This window comes from Cannabis sativa, chromosome 5, assembly GCF_029168945.1.
Source record: "Cannabis sativa cultivar Pink pepper isolate KNU-18-1 chromosome 5, ASM2916894v1, whole genome shotgun sequence".
Classification (NCBI taxonomy): Eukaryota; Viridiplantae; Streptophyta; class Magnoliopsida; order Rosales; family Cannabaceae; genus Cannabis; species Cannabis sativa.
Window position 1 is genome coordinate 9,438,326 of NC_083605.1, and position 17,262 is coordinate 9,455,587.

The 17,262-nt window shown below is 34.5% G+C and overlaps 2 protein-coding genes across 2 annotated transcripts; one reads left to right on the plus strand and one right to left on the minus strand.

The window, feature by feature from the left end:
* The first annotated feature begins 1,351 nt into the window (after positions 1–1,351).
* On the plus strand, positions 1,352–6,787 carry LOC115716847 (N6-adenosine-methyltransferase non-catalytic subunit MTB). Its single transcript, XM_030645752.2, has 7 exons — positions 1,352–1,570; positions 2,090–4,814; positions 5,181–5,264; positions 5,386–5,490; positions 5,654–5,762; positions 5,914–6,065; positions 6,251–6,787. Exons 2-7 carry the CDS (start codon positions 2,148–2,150, stop codon positions 6,671–6,673), a joined length of 3,540 nt encoding a protein of 1,179 aa, XP_030501612.2. The 5' UTR covers positions 1,352–1,570; positions 2,090–2,147; the 3' UTR covers positions 6,674–6,787.
* Positions 6,788–9,206: 2,419 nt separating this feature from the next.
* LOC115717040 (sec-independent protein translocase protein TATB, chloroplastic) lies at positions 9,207–11,979 on the minus strand. Its single transcript, XM_030645981.2, has 5 exons — positions 11,615–11,979; positions 11,392–11,510; positions 10,735–10,794; positions 10,483–10,636; positions 9,207–9,768 (listed from the first exon to the last, which is right to left on the minus strand). Exons 1-5 carry the CDS (start codon positions 11,841–11,843, stop codon positions 9,548–9,550), a joined length of 783 nt encoding a protein of 260 aa, XP_030501841.1. The 5' UTR covers positions 11,844–11,979; the 3' UTR covers positions 9,207–9,547.
* Positions 11,980–17,262: the final 5,283 nt, after the last annotated feature.

Consider the following 17,262-nt stretch of genomic DNA (forward strand, 5'->3'; position numbering starts at 1 on the left):
ACCATGGGCAAAATATAACGCTAGTTTATATTGACCAGGCCAGATGATGCCAAAACACGTGAACGGGCTTAGGACCTCACCTCACGTCGAGCAATGCAAGCCACCTGCATAACATGAGTTGTTGATCAGAGGAATCGCTGAAGATATTTTAGGATATTTTCCTCAAAATGTCTCCACAATAATAGGACTAATTTTAAATCCCTACTATCATGAGATTTATTTAACTAAATGAGACAATCGTAGGATTCATATTCAAATCCACACTGATTTTTCTCCTATTATTTCGAGGCTAAATGTATTTGTTCTCCCCTATATATAGCAAGGCCAGTTCACTATTTAAGGGGCCTTCTTTTTACGCACTTTCAAGAGAGAAAATACTCTGCAACATACTTGTAACCTTTTCGAGAGATATTGAGAAACTCACATAGTCGGACCTTGTGATCTTAATATTCTTTCATAAGCAACAACAAAAAGGAAAGTAGACTATTACTGAACTAAGGGCCGAACCTCTATAAATTTCGTGTGTCGTGGTTGCTCTTGAATTACTAATATAGTTATATCTATCGTTTTAATTGACTCAATATTGTTGGCTAGAAGAGAGGTCAACAAAATAAAAGAGCAGATAATTCATTAAAAATGATAAATTTATACAATGCACTTAATATTTGATTTTTTTTTTTAATTTTATAGATTTTTTATATATATATTTTTACAGATTCTGTCTTTTTTATAGATTTTTCAATTATTTATTTATTTTTTTAAAAAATAAAATAAAAATATTTTCACAATAAAAAAAATATATTTTTAGTTAGATCCATTATAAAATAAATAATCTTTTTCTTAATAAATTAAAATGATTAGATCGATTAGTTAGAGTGAAATTAGATCCAAAAAAATAAAATTAGGGTTTCTCGTTCTTAAATTTATAGCTACATGAGGTTGTCTTTTCTCTCCGACCAGGCCCACGGGCCTTCCCTATGCACAGGTGCGACTTGCTTGGGGTTGTGTTTTGCTATTGCGATTCAATTTTTACTACTACGATTAGTCTTATCTCTATGACATAGTTTTGAGTATTTTAGTTTTGTCTCTTGTGACATGATTTTGAGTGTTTCAATTTTATTTATATGACATGGTTTTGTTTTGTTTCGTTGTTGGTTCTCCTTTGTTCTTTGATGGCTTGCCATCAAATCACTATTAGTGGATAGAAATAATTAATTATTTGCGACTGAAGGGGTTGCTAGTGAACAATTATTGACCTTACATAATAGTTGAGTACTCAAACTTGTATCTTTAGAGCGATAAATGAAACTCCGTATAAATGTTCTTAAAGTTAATTTTGATGCCGCAATTTTTTTATCATAGTTTATATTTAGTTTGTTATGAGATTTGGGAATTAGTTGAGTTGTTTTTTGGTTTAGGGTAGAAAGAAAGCGTTTAGTGAGAAAAAGGAGAGCAGATTCATAGTCGTCGTGTATCAGAGTCTTTGCAGCAAACACTCACCCAAACACGCCCCTCGAACCCGAAGGCCATATTCTCAACCTTCCTTCCTAGGGTTTATTCTCTCTTTCAGGTATTTCTCTCTCATTCTCTCTCTACTATCTGCTTTGCTTTTTCGAAATTTCTTTCTAGGGCTTCGCTTTCGTGCATTTATGCTTTCAATTCTCTTTTTGTACCTGTGAAACACAAGTAATTTATAGGAAAACGATTCGTATCCGTATTAACTTTCAATTCTCTGTTTGTATGTGTGAAACTCAAGTAAATTCATTTGGTGCGTTGATTGGATTCAAAGTTTTGAAATTTTTTTAGGGTATTAAGCTGATAAATTTATTTTGTTATAGCTTGTCATGTGCAATGCTGCTTTATTATTTGTTTTCTATAATAATTTTCTCTTTCTGTATGTATATAGTCTTTCGGCTTTCTGAAATTTGGTTCCTTTGAGTCGTTCCTTCTCTTTTGGTGCGGAATAATGGATTAATAATATTTCATGATTGACGGTGGGATCTCCCTATTTTGAAATCTGGGTGCAATGTAATTTCGTTACATTTATATGAACAAAAATTAATTTTTAAGCAATATGGGTGGTTCGTAGGTAAATTCAATAGAAGAAAGAGGTAGTGACTTATTGTTGTTTGAAGCCTCGGGCTCATATGGATTCACCTGAACACAGTCGGAGTTACACAAAACGAGACATGGATGATGGTTCAGATGTGAAGAGTGATAGGGCTGGAGATGATGATGATTGGGATGTCACTGATAAGAAGAAACACAGATCCAGTAGGTCAAGAAAGTCTGGTAATGGAGAAGAAATTGATGGGTTTGATGTTAATAGTAGAAGAAAAAGTTATGGGGACAGAAATGACGGGAAAAAGAAATCGGGTGGCTCAAGCAGAGCTGATAGTGAAGAAGACGATTATGACTCAAGAAAAGAATTGCGCACTAAGCAGGTGAAGAAAAAACAAGAAGAAAGCAGCTTGGAAAAATTGAGCAGTTGGTACCAGGATGGAGAGTTAGAGAACAAGCAAGATGGTGGAGAGAAGTCAGGGAATAAAGGGAAAACTCGAGTTGATGAAACTGAGAAAAAGAAAGTGAATTCGAAGAGTATAGATTATGATACTTCACAAAGTAAAAGTAAAAGCAAAGAGGAAAAGTCAAATGATATAGAGCCTGAGAAGATGCTGGATAGAGATTCTAAGTATTCAGACAAGAGGGAAACTGGTCGAGAGAAGGGTCATGGATCGGCAGAACATTCAAGGACCTCCAGAAGAAGATGGGATGAAACAGATGTTGTCAAGAAAGCAGAAGAAAATATTTCTGAAAGAGCTGATTCAAAAAGTGGTAAGGCTTCTGATCCCAAGTATGAAAGTTCTAGAGACAAAAGTGCATCTACCAGAAATGAAAGCAGTGATAGTAGAAGCCGAGTTACAGATTCAATCAATGAAAGAGGTAATAAATCTAATACCAGAGAAGACAAAAAAGCTGATACAGAGCGAAGTAAGAGTAAAGGCAGGTCAGAACCACTAGAAGAAGATAGTAGGGGTAGTCCAATTACTCGTGAAGATGTATTGGGAAGGGAGAAAGTTGAGAAGCATAAGCAGCAGAGAACTTCTAGTCGAGATGCCCCTGAAAACCGAGAAAGATCGTTTAATGCAGATGAAGATGGATGGACAAAAGATAAAGGATCAAGAGAGGTAGGTAATGCACACAGGTCTAGAACTCCAGAGAGAAATGGGAAGCGTCATCATGATTCAGAGTATTCTGATATGGAGTATGAAAGAAGCTTTAAGCGGAAGGAACTTGAAAAGGATGTTTACAAGGATGATCGATCAAAAAGTAGGGATGACACTTGGAGGGAGCGGAGTAGGGACAGAGAGTCTTCCAAAGAAAACTGGAAAAGAAGACAAAGCAATGATAATGATAAAGACTCTAAAAGTGGGGATGTTGGTTATGAGCATGGCAGAGAATGGGAAATTCCTAGACATGGTCGTGACAGGGGTGACATTGAAAGACAAAATGAAAGGCCTCACGGTCGATCTGGTAATAGAAAAGATGGAAGTAGGGGAGAAGCTGTGAAAACATCCTCAAACTTTGGAATTTCAAATGAAAATTATGATGTGATTGAGATTCAAACCAAGCCTTTAGATTATGGAAGAGCAGATTCAGGATCCAGCTTTTCTAGGAGAACTGAAGCTGGTCAGCAATCTGATGGAAAATCAGCCCCTTATGATGAAGAAGGATATTTGCAAGATGAACGATCTAGGAGGTCTGAGATTACTTCTGGGCCACCTGGTGAAGATGGAAAGGAGAGATATTCAGATGATGGTATGCGCGATCAGAATTCATGGAGGGATGACTTTGATTTCCATGGAGGAAAGGGCCGAGGCCAAAAAGGTGCAATGTCTGGTCGCAATGTTGGTGGTCAAAGTTCTAGTGGTGGTTCACAACCTCCTTATGGAAACCAGGAGCAGGGATCATTCAATAGAGCTTCTCTACAAGGGATAAAAGGAGGTAGACTTGGGAGAGGAGGAAGAGGCAGACCTTCTGGAAGAGATGGTCAACAGGTTGCAATCCCACTGCCAATTATGGGATCACCATTTGGACATCTTGGAATGCCTCCACCAGGACCCATGCAGCAACTTAATCCTAGCATGTCACCTGCTCCAGTTCCACCAATTTCCCCTGGTGTCTTTATTCCATCATTTAGTCCACCTGTTTGGCCTGGTGCTCGAGGTGTTGATATGAGTATGTTAGCTGTTCCTCCTGGGCCATCAGGTCCGAGATTTCCCCCAAATATGGGAGCTGCAGCCAATCCTGCAATGTATTTTAATCAATCAGGACCTGGAAGAGGAGGTCCTCCGAGTATGTCTGGCCCTAATTTCAATTCTTCTGGACCAATGGGTCGTGGAACTCCAACTGACAAAGGTCCTGGTGGTTGGGCTCCTTCCAAAGGTAATGGACCTCCCGGTAAAGCTCCTTCCAGGGGTGAGCAAAATGATTACTCCCAAAATTTTGTTGACACTGGTATGCGACCCCAGAATTTCATTAGAGAGCTAGAGCTTACTAACGTTGTGGAGGATTACCCCAAGCTGAGGGAACTCATACAGAAAAAGGATGAAATTGTGGCTAAATCTGCTTCTCCTCCCATGTACTTTCAGTGCGACCTGAAAGAGTTTGAGTTGTCACCAGAGTTTTTTGGGACCAAGTTCGATGTCATCCTTGTTGACCCTCCTTGGGAGGAATATGTACACCGTGCTCCTGGTGTGGCTGACCATATGGAGTACTGGACATTTGAAGAGATAATGAATCTTAAGATTGAGGTAATTTGTTGAATAACCACATCTTATGGAAGCTGTACTTATTGTGTTGGTAACGTAAACTGTCATATTTGCACTCATCTTGTTTTTCCACCCCATCCTGTTTGTATACTACTAAATGGTTAAACATAGTACAGTATCTGGTAATCGTATCAAAAATTTGCTACTTCTGCCTGGAAACATGCTAACTCTAGTTCTGATAGCTTGCACCTTTTGTGGCTATGATTGTTTCTGTTTCATTTCTAGCTAATGTACCAGCACTTGATTCTTGCAATTTAACTTTTTGTTTTGGCATCATTTTTTTTTAAATAATAATAATAATAATAATAATAAACTTGATTATATGTTATTCGTTTGTTGCAATCACAGGCAATAGCAGACACACCTTCGTTTATTTTCCTCTGGGTGGGTGATGGTGTTGGGCTTGAGCAGGGCCGTCAATGTCTGAAGAAGGTATTTTTCTTAGACCTTTAGGACTGTAATATATTTTTAGATCGTCACTTCTGATAACTTCATTACTAAAGTTCCAGCATACCTTTGTTACTGAAAGCATATAATATGTTGTTTACTGCAGTGGGGATTTCGTAGATGTGAAGATATTTGTTGGGTGAAGACCAACAAAAGTAATGCAACTCCAGGATTGCGGCACGATGCTCACACATTGTTTCAGCATTCAAAGGTTGGTTTTTTTTTCTTCTAATGGGGGAACTAGCAACTTCATTTGTCACATTGAATGGTTTGTATATCTTAATTTTTTATTTCAATATCTCTTGGATATACGACAAGTTAAACAAATAAAGCTCAGTTTTTAAATATTTTATTGTGTTATATATTTGATGAAGGAGCACTGCTTGATGGGGATAAAAGGCACTGTTCGTCGAAGCACTGATGGTCATATAATCCATGCAAACATTGATACTGATGTAATAATTGCTGAGGAACCACCTTATGGTTAGTATTTCATTTACATCTATGATGTGTTTCATTCTTTTAGATGATTAAGTGGTGATATTTTTAATTGTTTATCCCATATCTGCAGTCCCTCACCCTAGCAGAAATTGATGTGCTTGCTGATAATTTTGTTCCTTTTGGAATTTTGCAGGTTCAACCCAAAAACCCGAAGACATGTATAGGATAATTGAACATTTTGCCCTTGGACGGAGGAGGCTGGAGCTTTTTGGCGAGGATCATAACATTCGGTCTGGTTGGATGACCGTTGGTAAAGAATTGTCTTCATCAAATTTCAATAATGAGGTACGAATTTCTGCCTTATCATATAATGCATATTCATCCAATTTCATATTGTATGTATTATGACATTCTTTTCTATGTTATTGGCTAAGTCAAGAATTTGAACCATCCTACTCGCTATAGTTTTTTTACTTCAACTGGCTGTTTTCTAGTGAGAATCTGACTTTATGATTTGCAATGATATCCAGGCATATATCAGGAACTTTTCTGACAAGGATGGAAAAGTTTGGCAAGGAGGCGGGGGACGAAATCCACCACCTGAGGCACCTCATCTGGTTGTGACAACCCCGGAAATTGAATCTCTTCGACCCAAGTCACCAATGAAAAACCAGCAGCAATTGCAGCAACAACCATCGGCATCGATTTCTCTGACCGCTGCAAATTCATCCAGTAGAAGAGCCGGAAATTCACCGCAAAGTACAGCTGCTATAACTATAAACCAAGAAGCGAGTTCGAACGCCTCAAACCCAGGTGCTTGGGCTGAGGGTTTTAAAGGTCGAGAGGGCAACATCCCTTCCGATGATAAGATTTTTGATGTGTATGGCTTCAATGGCCGTCCTAACGGAGAATATGTAGATTTTGAGTCTCATAGACAAATGAATTTGCTGTAACACAAAATTTGTACTGAACTTGATGTAGATTGTTATTTTTTTCTTCAGTTTTATAATTGTTTAGATGAAAATAGAAAAAATAAAAGCTAAAAAGAAAATTTTCCCATTTATAAATTTTTTGGTGAGAGCACGATATTTATTTGTTTTTGCTAAGCTTCTATTTTTGCAGTATATGATAAGTAAATGTTTTGTTTTATTTTAACTATTTGGATGAATATTATATGGAAATTATTTAGGTGGCGTTTGGTTGGAGGTAATGAAATGTAATGGAATAGAAAAGAAATAATCTTATTTTCATTCATTTGTTTGGTTACATAGTAAAGTATTGGAATGTCATTCCAATGCAATGGTCTTTTACTATTTTGTGAAATAATTATTTTATTTTGGTGAAAGGAAAGACTATTTTAATGCATGATAAGAAAAAGTTTAATAATTTTTTTAGGACTTTTTTCTATAATGGATATTTAAGACTTTTAAATTTTATATTTTTAGCTTGATATGGAAAATTAAACAAAAAAAAAAAAGGAAAATTCAAAGTATTTTTTTTTCAAAAATATGGACTGAACAGTCTGTATCTTCTTCCTCCTTCATTTTGAGCCACACCAAAGCATTCTCTCCTCTATTTTTCTTCTCAACCGAAGCACGATTTCAACTAAAAAAAAACGTTAAAGTTGTGTAATAACAAGGTCACAAAGTAAATCTCAACAACAAAATAATTAACCCAGATAAATCCAAAAATAAAAAGGTAAACCAAAAAAAAAGGAAGAAAACATATATTTCTACCTCTATTAATTCGAAAATACATAAAAACAACCCAAAAATAATAATTTGAATTATATTGTGCAGATAATTTGATAACAACACAAAAAAAGGAGAATCGAAGCATACCCAAAAATAATTTAGAAGAATTTGAAAAAAAAAAAAATACAAGGTACCAATATTTTTAGTATTTTTTTTTTTCATAATTAGGTTGTTATATAGTGTTATTATCAATCATATCAAGCATAAGTCATAGGATAAATTGGTTGATCTAAAGAAATTGATGCAATCAATTTACAATTGAACAACTACTGGTGTATTTAAAGTCATTTGTTGTTTGTTGTCAGGATAAATTGTTTATACGTTGTTTTTATGGATTAAAATAGTTTTTTTAGAAATACTGATACTCATAACAAATATAAAAATTTTAGGATGTATATGGAACCTCTGCAAGTATTGGTACAGAGCATGGTCATTAGGATGACAACAAGCACTATGTTAATTACGAATAAGTAGAGAATTAATACCAAGAGATTACACTTATGTTGAATTAGTGCAGATAATATTGCAGGAACTAGACTACAATCCTAAAACAACTCAAATACAACTGAAATACCAATTGAAGGAAAGTTGCCAACCACTCTAAATTAAGGATGACAAATGTTTATCATTTTACATAAAGTTAATAACAAAGAAAATCGATTTCACACGATATTTATTGTGTGTGAACACATTCAACTACACAGAAAAATAGAATAACAATCCTTTTAGGTAGCTACCCAAGCAATGGTGTGCAACAATATGACAGTGGCTGGAAGTGAACATCCCTTAGGACACTAAATTGTGCAGCAACCTGACAACAACACAACAACAACAACTAAACAACTTTTATCTGCTCCAAGGAGGGGATCAGTTTCAAAAGATATTATTTTGGTTGATGTTGGCACTTTGAAAATAGAATCAACCATAAAACAACTAGAAAACAACTAAAAGCAAACCCCCCAAAAAGCTGAATATTGAAGAATCTATAATTATTTGTTCATCAATTGATATTATTTTTGTTGAAAATAACAAAAACAAAATTATACAATATCTACAAAAGAATAATTAAGTTGTTTTCATGTTATTGTGAAGCTTCTTTTGTGTTGTTTTTGCAACATCTTATTTCAAATTAAAAATAAAATTAAGTTATTTTTGTGTTGTTGTAAAGTTTGTTATGAATTATTTATACATTACACCGGTTGTTTAATAATTAAAAGAATATAGTTTTACATGTTAAAATAAAAACTTATCTTATCTCTTACATACAGACATGAAAAATAGTAAGAGAACACGCATTATGTTAATTTTGAATCAATTGGGACAATGATAAAAAGAGATTGTAAATATGAAGAAAAATTATTTATATTTAGTAATAACATTGTTTGTTATTTAATTTACAGTTGTTTTAAAGCTGTAAACATGTTGTTTAACTTTATTACTTTTTAAACATGTTTAATTTTATTACTTTTTTAAACATGTTTGTATGTTTATAAGAATTGCCAACTTTTACTATCCTCTCTACATAATGTTAAACTTTGTTTTATCAGACGATTAACAAATCAAGTTGCTCATGTTGTGGCAAGACACTCTAGATTTCTCTCTGGTCGTAGCATTTTTGAGCATAATGTTTAAGCTTATTTAGAAACTCTTTTAACAATGTTAATATTTCAATGAAGTTGCTATTTCATATTTAGAAAAAAATCTATAATGAGAAATTAAGGGATAAGAGTCATTATCCTTAAATTGCACTTATTTATTATGACCCCAACAAAAAATAACAGTAACAATAGTAATTCATTCTAAACAATTTAGGATATCTTGCGTGGTTATGGGAACCAAAAGAGTACTCTACAATGAATTTAGGAAAGAAAAATTTTGCATGGCTATCTATTATGATGAAATACAAGACTCTCTAACTCAAGCCCCAAACTTGAATATGAGAAGAAACAATCCTAACTCATGTTTATATGACATCTCACGTGTTTGCTACTGAGGGTACTACAGAAGGACTTGTTAGCAATGGCTCTTGGTGGTACCCTTTTTTTCAAGCAGGCTTCACGTTTTGATTCCAGATTATTGATTTGAGGGTGTTCCACCAGCAGTTTCCTTAACTGGAGCTTCATTTGGTGGCTGTTCTCCAACGTCTTGAGGGTTCGTTGGAGTTTCAACAGGGCTTTCTGATTGAGGAGATGTCTGTTCTTGCTGTTGAGCAGCAGATGCTTTAAGTTGCTCTTCTGTAATTTTCAATAACTCCTCAGTGGTATAAGCATTAGCTGGGGGTGAACTCCTGCTACCTGTAAGATTTCAGTTTCAGTTTCAGATCGCTTTAAGAGAAAGATATAACCGTGAAAGTTCATCAAGCATGATTTAGAATTTACTTCCAGACCGCAACCATTGCCACTGATGAGAATTTTAAAGTTGAAACAAAATGGTCATATCTTATGTAATTATAGATTACACATCGGCGAAAGCCCTGCCTAACTGAGCAAAAATGAATACAGACTTCCTATTTACTTACACGTAACAACTTCGATGGTTTCACCCCTAGCTTTTCGACAGAGTAAACAATGAATATCATGAATAGGATTAATGATAATTTATATTAGTGACTACAAGAGTTTCATATCTTTCCTCTATTTAATTTCTAAAATTCGTGAGCCATGAACAGTTTATGTGACACAAGATTTACTAAATCAACAAGACACATGAATTGTAGCTCCTTAATTTCTGAAACACAAATAAATACTGAAAGAGGTTGCCTATGTCCCAAAACTACAGTCTTAGGAATCATGAATTGATATTATCAATGGAATAATTGTATATGAAAAATACACAACGGGAGTTGATAGATCATTATATGAAGCCACAGTAGTGAAACCACTCATAGTGTGCCTTGTACCAATTATATATGTTCCCTACTAAATAGGTTCTAACAATGAAAATGTACTGTATGAATATACAATGTAAATTGCAACTAGCCATTAATTTCAGAAGCTCAAATCACTTACTGGGGTCGGCAGCAATCTTGGGTTCCTGGGTGCTGGAAACTGAAGAGTTGAAAGTAGTGTTGGTTTGGTATGGATCTATTCTTGGACTTGAATTTGAAATTTCATCCAAACCAATCTCCTTTTCAAGTGTGCTCTTGAATTCCCTAGAAACTTCCTACATATAAAAGGCAAATTAATAATCCTGGAATCAACCTTCTTCAAAACAAAGGTAATAATTTATAAACAGAGTCAAAACTCATGCTACAAATGTACCTGAAGTTCTTTAATGGTGGGCTGAAAAGCGCGTAATGTCTTCCCTAGACTGCGAGCAACCTGTGTGATGTGATGCCAAACAAATACTTTAGAAACTAGACATAATTTCGATGATAAAATGATCTCGAAAACTGTAGGATTTGAAAGATAGTCGTGTCTTTATGCTGTTCTAATTGCATACAGATATAGTCTGCAAGATGTTCATACAAGAATATATTGCAATTAACAGTTTACCAATACCATAGGTTAGACTCAATATCAAGATTATTACCATCCTCTACTAACATATTTCATTTTTATTTAAAGTTTGTTTCAGTAATTTCACATGAAAACTCAAACTTTAGCAACACTAAGTGAAGTTGGATAAGTAAATGATTAGTTCTCCATTCTCCAATTTCAAAAATCAAAGTATTAATACTTTTATTTTACACTAGAATTTCCATCGTATATATAAATTAAGATAAACATTACTGTAATTCAATATTCCCTGTCATACTTCCACACATGACACACATACAAAAAGCAAGAACTATACCCAAAATCCAGAATTCATCTAATTTAATAGCTAATAAAAAGAAAGATAAACAATTTTTCTTAAAAATAAAAAAGGGGAAAAAAGTCAATCTGAACATTTCACCAATGGAAGTGGCAACTAACCTCAGCCAGACCTTTTGGACCAAAAACTAACAAAGCAACCACTCCAATCACCAGAGCCTCAGGAGCTCCAACCCCAAAAAGAGAAGCATAAGCAGCCCTATCTTTACACTTCTTCTTCTCTGCAACACCACAATCATATTACAAAATCTTACAACCCAACAAATAAACTCAAATGAGTAATCAAACAGCAATCTAGACCACAAAAAGATTATTATTTTCTTACCTAAATTCAAAGATCTCCACTTAACTGAAATGCCCAGATGTTTCAAACCACTCCATGTTGAAAAGGGACCGAGACCCAGAGGAGGAAACAGCGAAAAGAGCTGCAATCTTGAGGTTTTTGGGTGCAAGCTTACTGAAGAAGAGAAGTTAAAGATGGTGGGTTTTATGCAAGTGGACGATGAAGAAGAACACAGACATGTTGGAGCTCGAATTGCCAAAGCCATGACCATTGTCAATAGAAAGTCAATTCAGGATTTTTCAGCTAATTAAAGCCATGGATTTTTTTTCATCAGTTTCAGTTCCAGTTAGAAAATTATCCTAAGAAAAAACAAAACAAAAACATTACACAAAACGGACACTTCTATGGGCTTAGTTACTTAACGAGGTTGATGGGTTTTGTCAATTTTGTTTTCAAATATACAAAAAAAAAAAGAGAGAGCTTTTTATGAATATAACCTTATATGGATTATTTCACAAAAACAACAAAAAAATTACAAAAATACAGTTTCACGGAATTTTAAACATTTTTACGATTTTTTTGATTTTATTTACAGAAAATACGGTATTTTTATGTTATAATCTTGTTAATTTGTTGTTGATTTTTTGTTATCTGTATGTTATTTTGTTGTTATTTTCATGTTACTTTTATGTAGTTTTTTTGTTAATTTTATGTTATTTTCGTGTTATTTTTTAGAAAACCATAAAAATATATATAAAAAATAATTTACAAAAAATTGCGCTTTTATGTAATTATTCCAACTTTATAGTAGTTACCATATTAAAATATGGTTTAACCATATTTCTACCGATTCTGAAATTAATTTTGAAAAAGCTATGGTGGCGTTTGGTAATCCTTTTTTTAACCAGTTTTCTATTTTTAAAATTGAAAAAATAAAAATATTTTTCAAAAATATTTTCTATAAAACTGTTTTTACTTTTTCAATTTTTTTAATTGAAAATTAAAATTTTAAAAACAAAAAAAATCACTTTCAATATTTTTTTAAATAGTTTTTTTTTCTTAATCAATATTTTGGACTTCGATCAAACCCGGACCCAAATCCTCCTACGGCACCTTAACCCGAATTCGACCTCGGACTTAGACCCGACGTAAATAAAATAAAAAAATAAAAATAAAAATAAAATTTACAGAATACACTTTTGTTTTCTGTTTTTAAAATTGAAAAACAAAAGTGGTTACAAAACGTATTTTTGTTTTTCAAAAACAAAATTTTTAAAAACAAAATTTTACTTTCATTTTATGATTAAAAAAATTAAAAAAACAAAAGTATTACCAACCGACACCTAAACTTTTACTTTTACTCATTAATTTTAAGACCATCCTCTAATATTGTGCTAAATTTGACAAAAAAAAAAAAAACTAAGAAATGCTATATTTGTTATAATATTTATTATTGTGCTCGAATATACAATAACATAAGGAAATTATAACAAAACGTAAAATAGCAATAATAGTTATCAATAAATTAAATATTAAAAAAGTAATTATTGGTAATATTGTAATAAAAAATATGTATTAAAACTTACCATTAATAATCAATGATAAAATTATAATTAAAAAATGTGTATTTATTGTGTGTTAAATTTGGCATAATATTATATTTTGTGCAAAATTTAATATTATTTTTAACATGAACTAAATTTGGCACAAAATTTAATGTATACAATAACTAATTTTCTTTAATGCTAAAATATAGTATTACACCAAAATCTTTTTTTTTTTTTTTTTTGATGAATCAGGAATTGTATTAGCACAAGAACATTTGATTACACCCAAATAGCACCCAAAAAGGGCTTATAATAAAGAACAATTATACATTGACAATGTATTTACAAATTTTGAAACCACTGTGTGTCTATATTTGAGACTTTTTTTTGGCCAAAACATCTCAATTCTTAGTTTCAAGTTAGCTTTCAACTCATTGAGTAGGGCTGTAAGTGATTGCTCTTCTTTGGTCCATAGGACATTGTTCCTCATCCGCCAAATGCTATAAACCAGTCCGGCTACAGCAGCTGTAAAAACCAGCAGTTTAAATTTTGTCTCCTTTGATCTCCCTAGCCATTTGATGATGTTGGGGGGGCTTGTATGCATTGTTCTCCACCCTAACCACTTCTTGACTTCCTGCAAACAATCTGTAGCTTTCGGACATTCAAAGAACAAATGCTCTAAAGTTTCAGCTCTGTCACAGCAAAGGATACAATTTGTATCTGTGGTAATTTTCATTTTGAACAAACGGTCTCTTGTTTTGAGTCGCTGATGCATTGTGAGCCAGAGAATGAAACAATGTTTTGGAGCATTTAAACGACTCCAAACCTACCTTGTCCATTGAATTTTTGGTGGAGCTTGTACCAGAATCTTGTACCCAGCTGTAATGCTAAATTGCTGCAGCATAATGGACTGTTGACTTGCTTTGAATTGATCCTTGAGCCTCACTAAACACCTCCAATACCAGCTGGATTGGCTTGGTGTTTCATAGGCCCACCAATCACCATCATGAAGATAGACACTATTAATCCACCTCATCCACAAACTATCTTCTTTGTTAGCAATAGCCTAAATGTACTTCCCCATTGCCGCTTTATTCCAAGAACTTATATCCTTGAATCTGATGCCCTCAGCTGCTTTTGGTTGACATATAAAGTCCCAAGCAATTGCACCTTGCCCATGATACTCAGCTTTGGCATTCCATAGAAAGAGACTGCATATTGCTTCAATGTTGGTCACTATTTTTTTTGGGCAAAATCAATACTTGACACCAATAAGAGTGAATGGCCATCAAGACTGAATTTATTAGAACCACTCTCCCCACAAAGGAGATATTTCTAGAACTCCACACTTTGATTCTTGCTATCATTTTCTCAGCCAGGATCTCACAATCTTTCCCAGATATTCTTTTTGCACCAATTGGAACTCCCAAATAAGTGAAGGACAGTGATTGGTGCTGAAAGCCAGATATTGCCATAATTCTCCTAACATGATCCTCATGCATATTACATGTGTACATGACAGATTTTGTAGCATTTGGATTCAATCCAGATGTCTCAGAGAATAGCTTGAGGCCTTGTAGTAAATAGTAGACACTCCTGAAATCCCCATTGTAGAAAAGTAATACATCATCAGCAAAGGCTAAATGATTTAGGGAGGTGGCTGCACATCTGTCATGGAAGTAGAAGTCTTCTTTTTCTCCTATTCTTCCCATTATTCGAGTGAGGTATTCCATTCCCAGCACAAATAAAAGCGGGGACATAGGATCACCCTGTCTAAGACCTCTTTTTGACTCAAAATATCTATGTAAAGTACCATTAAACATCAGTGAAAACCGTGGGGTTCTCACACAGGTCATGACAAGTTTAATGAATTTAGATGGAAATAAGAGTCCCTGCAACATTTTTTCAAGAAAGTCCCATTTTATAGTGTCATATGCCTTCTGCAGATCTAACTTGATAATACAAGAAGGTTTATTATTCTTCCTCCCATAATGTCTTAACAAATCTTGACATATCATTATGTTATGCCCTATGAATCTCCCTTTAATAAAGCCTCCTTGGTTCATGGAGACTAAATTTGGGAGAATGAGTTTGATTCTAGAACACAAAAGCTTTGTTGTAATCTTATAAATAACATTGCAACAAGCTATTGGTCTAAAATCTTTAACTGTGTTAGGGCATTTCATTTTAGGAACTAATGTCAAAATTGTAGCATTGATCTCTTTAAGAAGATTACCTGATTCCAGAAATGAAGTCACTGCCTCAAAGATGTCATCTCCCACTATCTCCCAGCAATCTTGGAAGAAAAAACTCGAATAACCATCTGCCCTTGGGGCCTTATTTCCAGGAATGTCAAAGAGAGCAGCTTTTACTTCATCTTTAGTAAATTTCATCATCAAAGCCTCAGCTTGCTGTGTGGACAAAACCGAACCTCTGCTCACAATCTTCTTTATCACTGGTCTTCTATTAGTCAATCTTGTTCCTTGCAGCTCTTTGTAGTAATCAACAAAAGCTGAAGAGATCAGATTAGGGTCAATAATCATGGTTCCATCCTGGCTTTCTATGGAAAAAATCTGGTTGTGTCTTGCTCTTTGCTTGATTCTTGCATGAAAAATTGCAGTGTTTAAGTCACCATTTTGTATCCAAGTGACCTTGGCCTTCTGCTGTAAAAAGGTTGAGTAATCCTGCTGAACCTGAATTAGCTTAGTTTTAGCAGCTAATTCTCTATCAATCTTCTCAACATTGAGCGGGTCCTTAAATCACCTTGAGCTCTCTGTACAGCAGTATGCATGTCTGAAAAACCAGCTTTGTTAATCTCTTTTAGGACCGGTTTAAGAGCTTTAAGTTTGGAGACCACTTGGAACATCTTGGTCCCATAGACTCGTGTGTTCCACACTTCCTGCATCTTATTTCTAAAGCTCGGATAGCTACTCCACATTCTGAAATAACGAAACGACTTCCTCCCTTCAACTCTCTTAGGATACAAGGATAGTACACTAGGAGAATGATCAAAAGTCCCTTCACTCAAAAGATTAACCTCAGCTGTTTGATATTGATCTAGCCAAGCTTGATTAGCCATAGCTCTATCAATTTTGGAACAAATTTTGTCTTTCCCTTGTTGTTTATTCGACCATGTGAAAAAATTCCTGGTTGCCTTCACATCTTCCAAGTGACACTGCTCAACACAATTTGCAAAAGCTATGTCCGAATAGTACTTGACTTTATGACCTATTCTCTCCTCCTTTCAAAGAATATCATTAAAATCTCCCATTAAAAACCATTTATCCTTTGTTGCTAGATCTGCCAAATCCTTCCAAAGCATCTCTCTACCATTCTTATCATTGAAAGCATAAATGATAGTAGCAAAGCTACTAAAGGTATGATCCATTCTAGAAATTTTTAAATGCATTCGTTGACTTGTACATTTAATAATATCAACAATGTATCTTACCGGATTCCAAGCAATGACGATCCTTCCACCTCAATGCCAAGCAATATTTGTTGAAAAACACCATCCATCGAACACATTAAGGTACAGGGTCCCTAATTTGTGAACCTTGACCTTTGTCTCGAGGAGCCCTGCAAAACCAACACCCTGAGTATGAATAAGTTGCTTGATTGGTCTTTGTTTTTTAGTGTTGTTGGCCCCTCAGACATTCCAACAAAGGAACTTATCCATTTCCAAGAGAGGGATCTCCCTCCCCCCCCCCCCCCCTCTTGTGTTATTCTATTTTGGCCCGACCAATGGCTCTTGTACTTCTTGCTGCTCTTCCACTGTTGCTATTAGAATGCTAAAAGCATTTTGTGTTTCGGTTTTTGCAGGAATTTCCTGAATTCTGGTTTTCTTTCCCTTAGTAATCAGTTGAAATCCCTCTTCATCTTGAATCTTTTTTGTTTTGTCTACTCTGTTATCAGCCTTCACAACCCATTCTTTCTTGGCCTGAGTTTGCTTTTTGCATTCAGCTGTCAAATGGCCCATTCCAAAGCAATGTTGACACAAGCTTGGCTTCCATTCATACTGAACCACTACAGAAGCATTGTTTCCATGCTCATTCTCAAATTCAATTAATCCTGGCAGCTCTTGCTCAATGCTAACCTCAATGAGTACTCTTGGGAACATAAGCCTTTCTCTTTCTCTTGTAA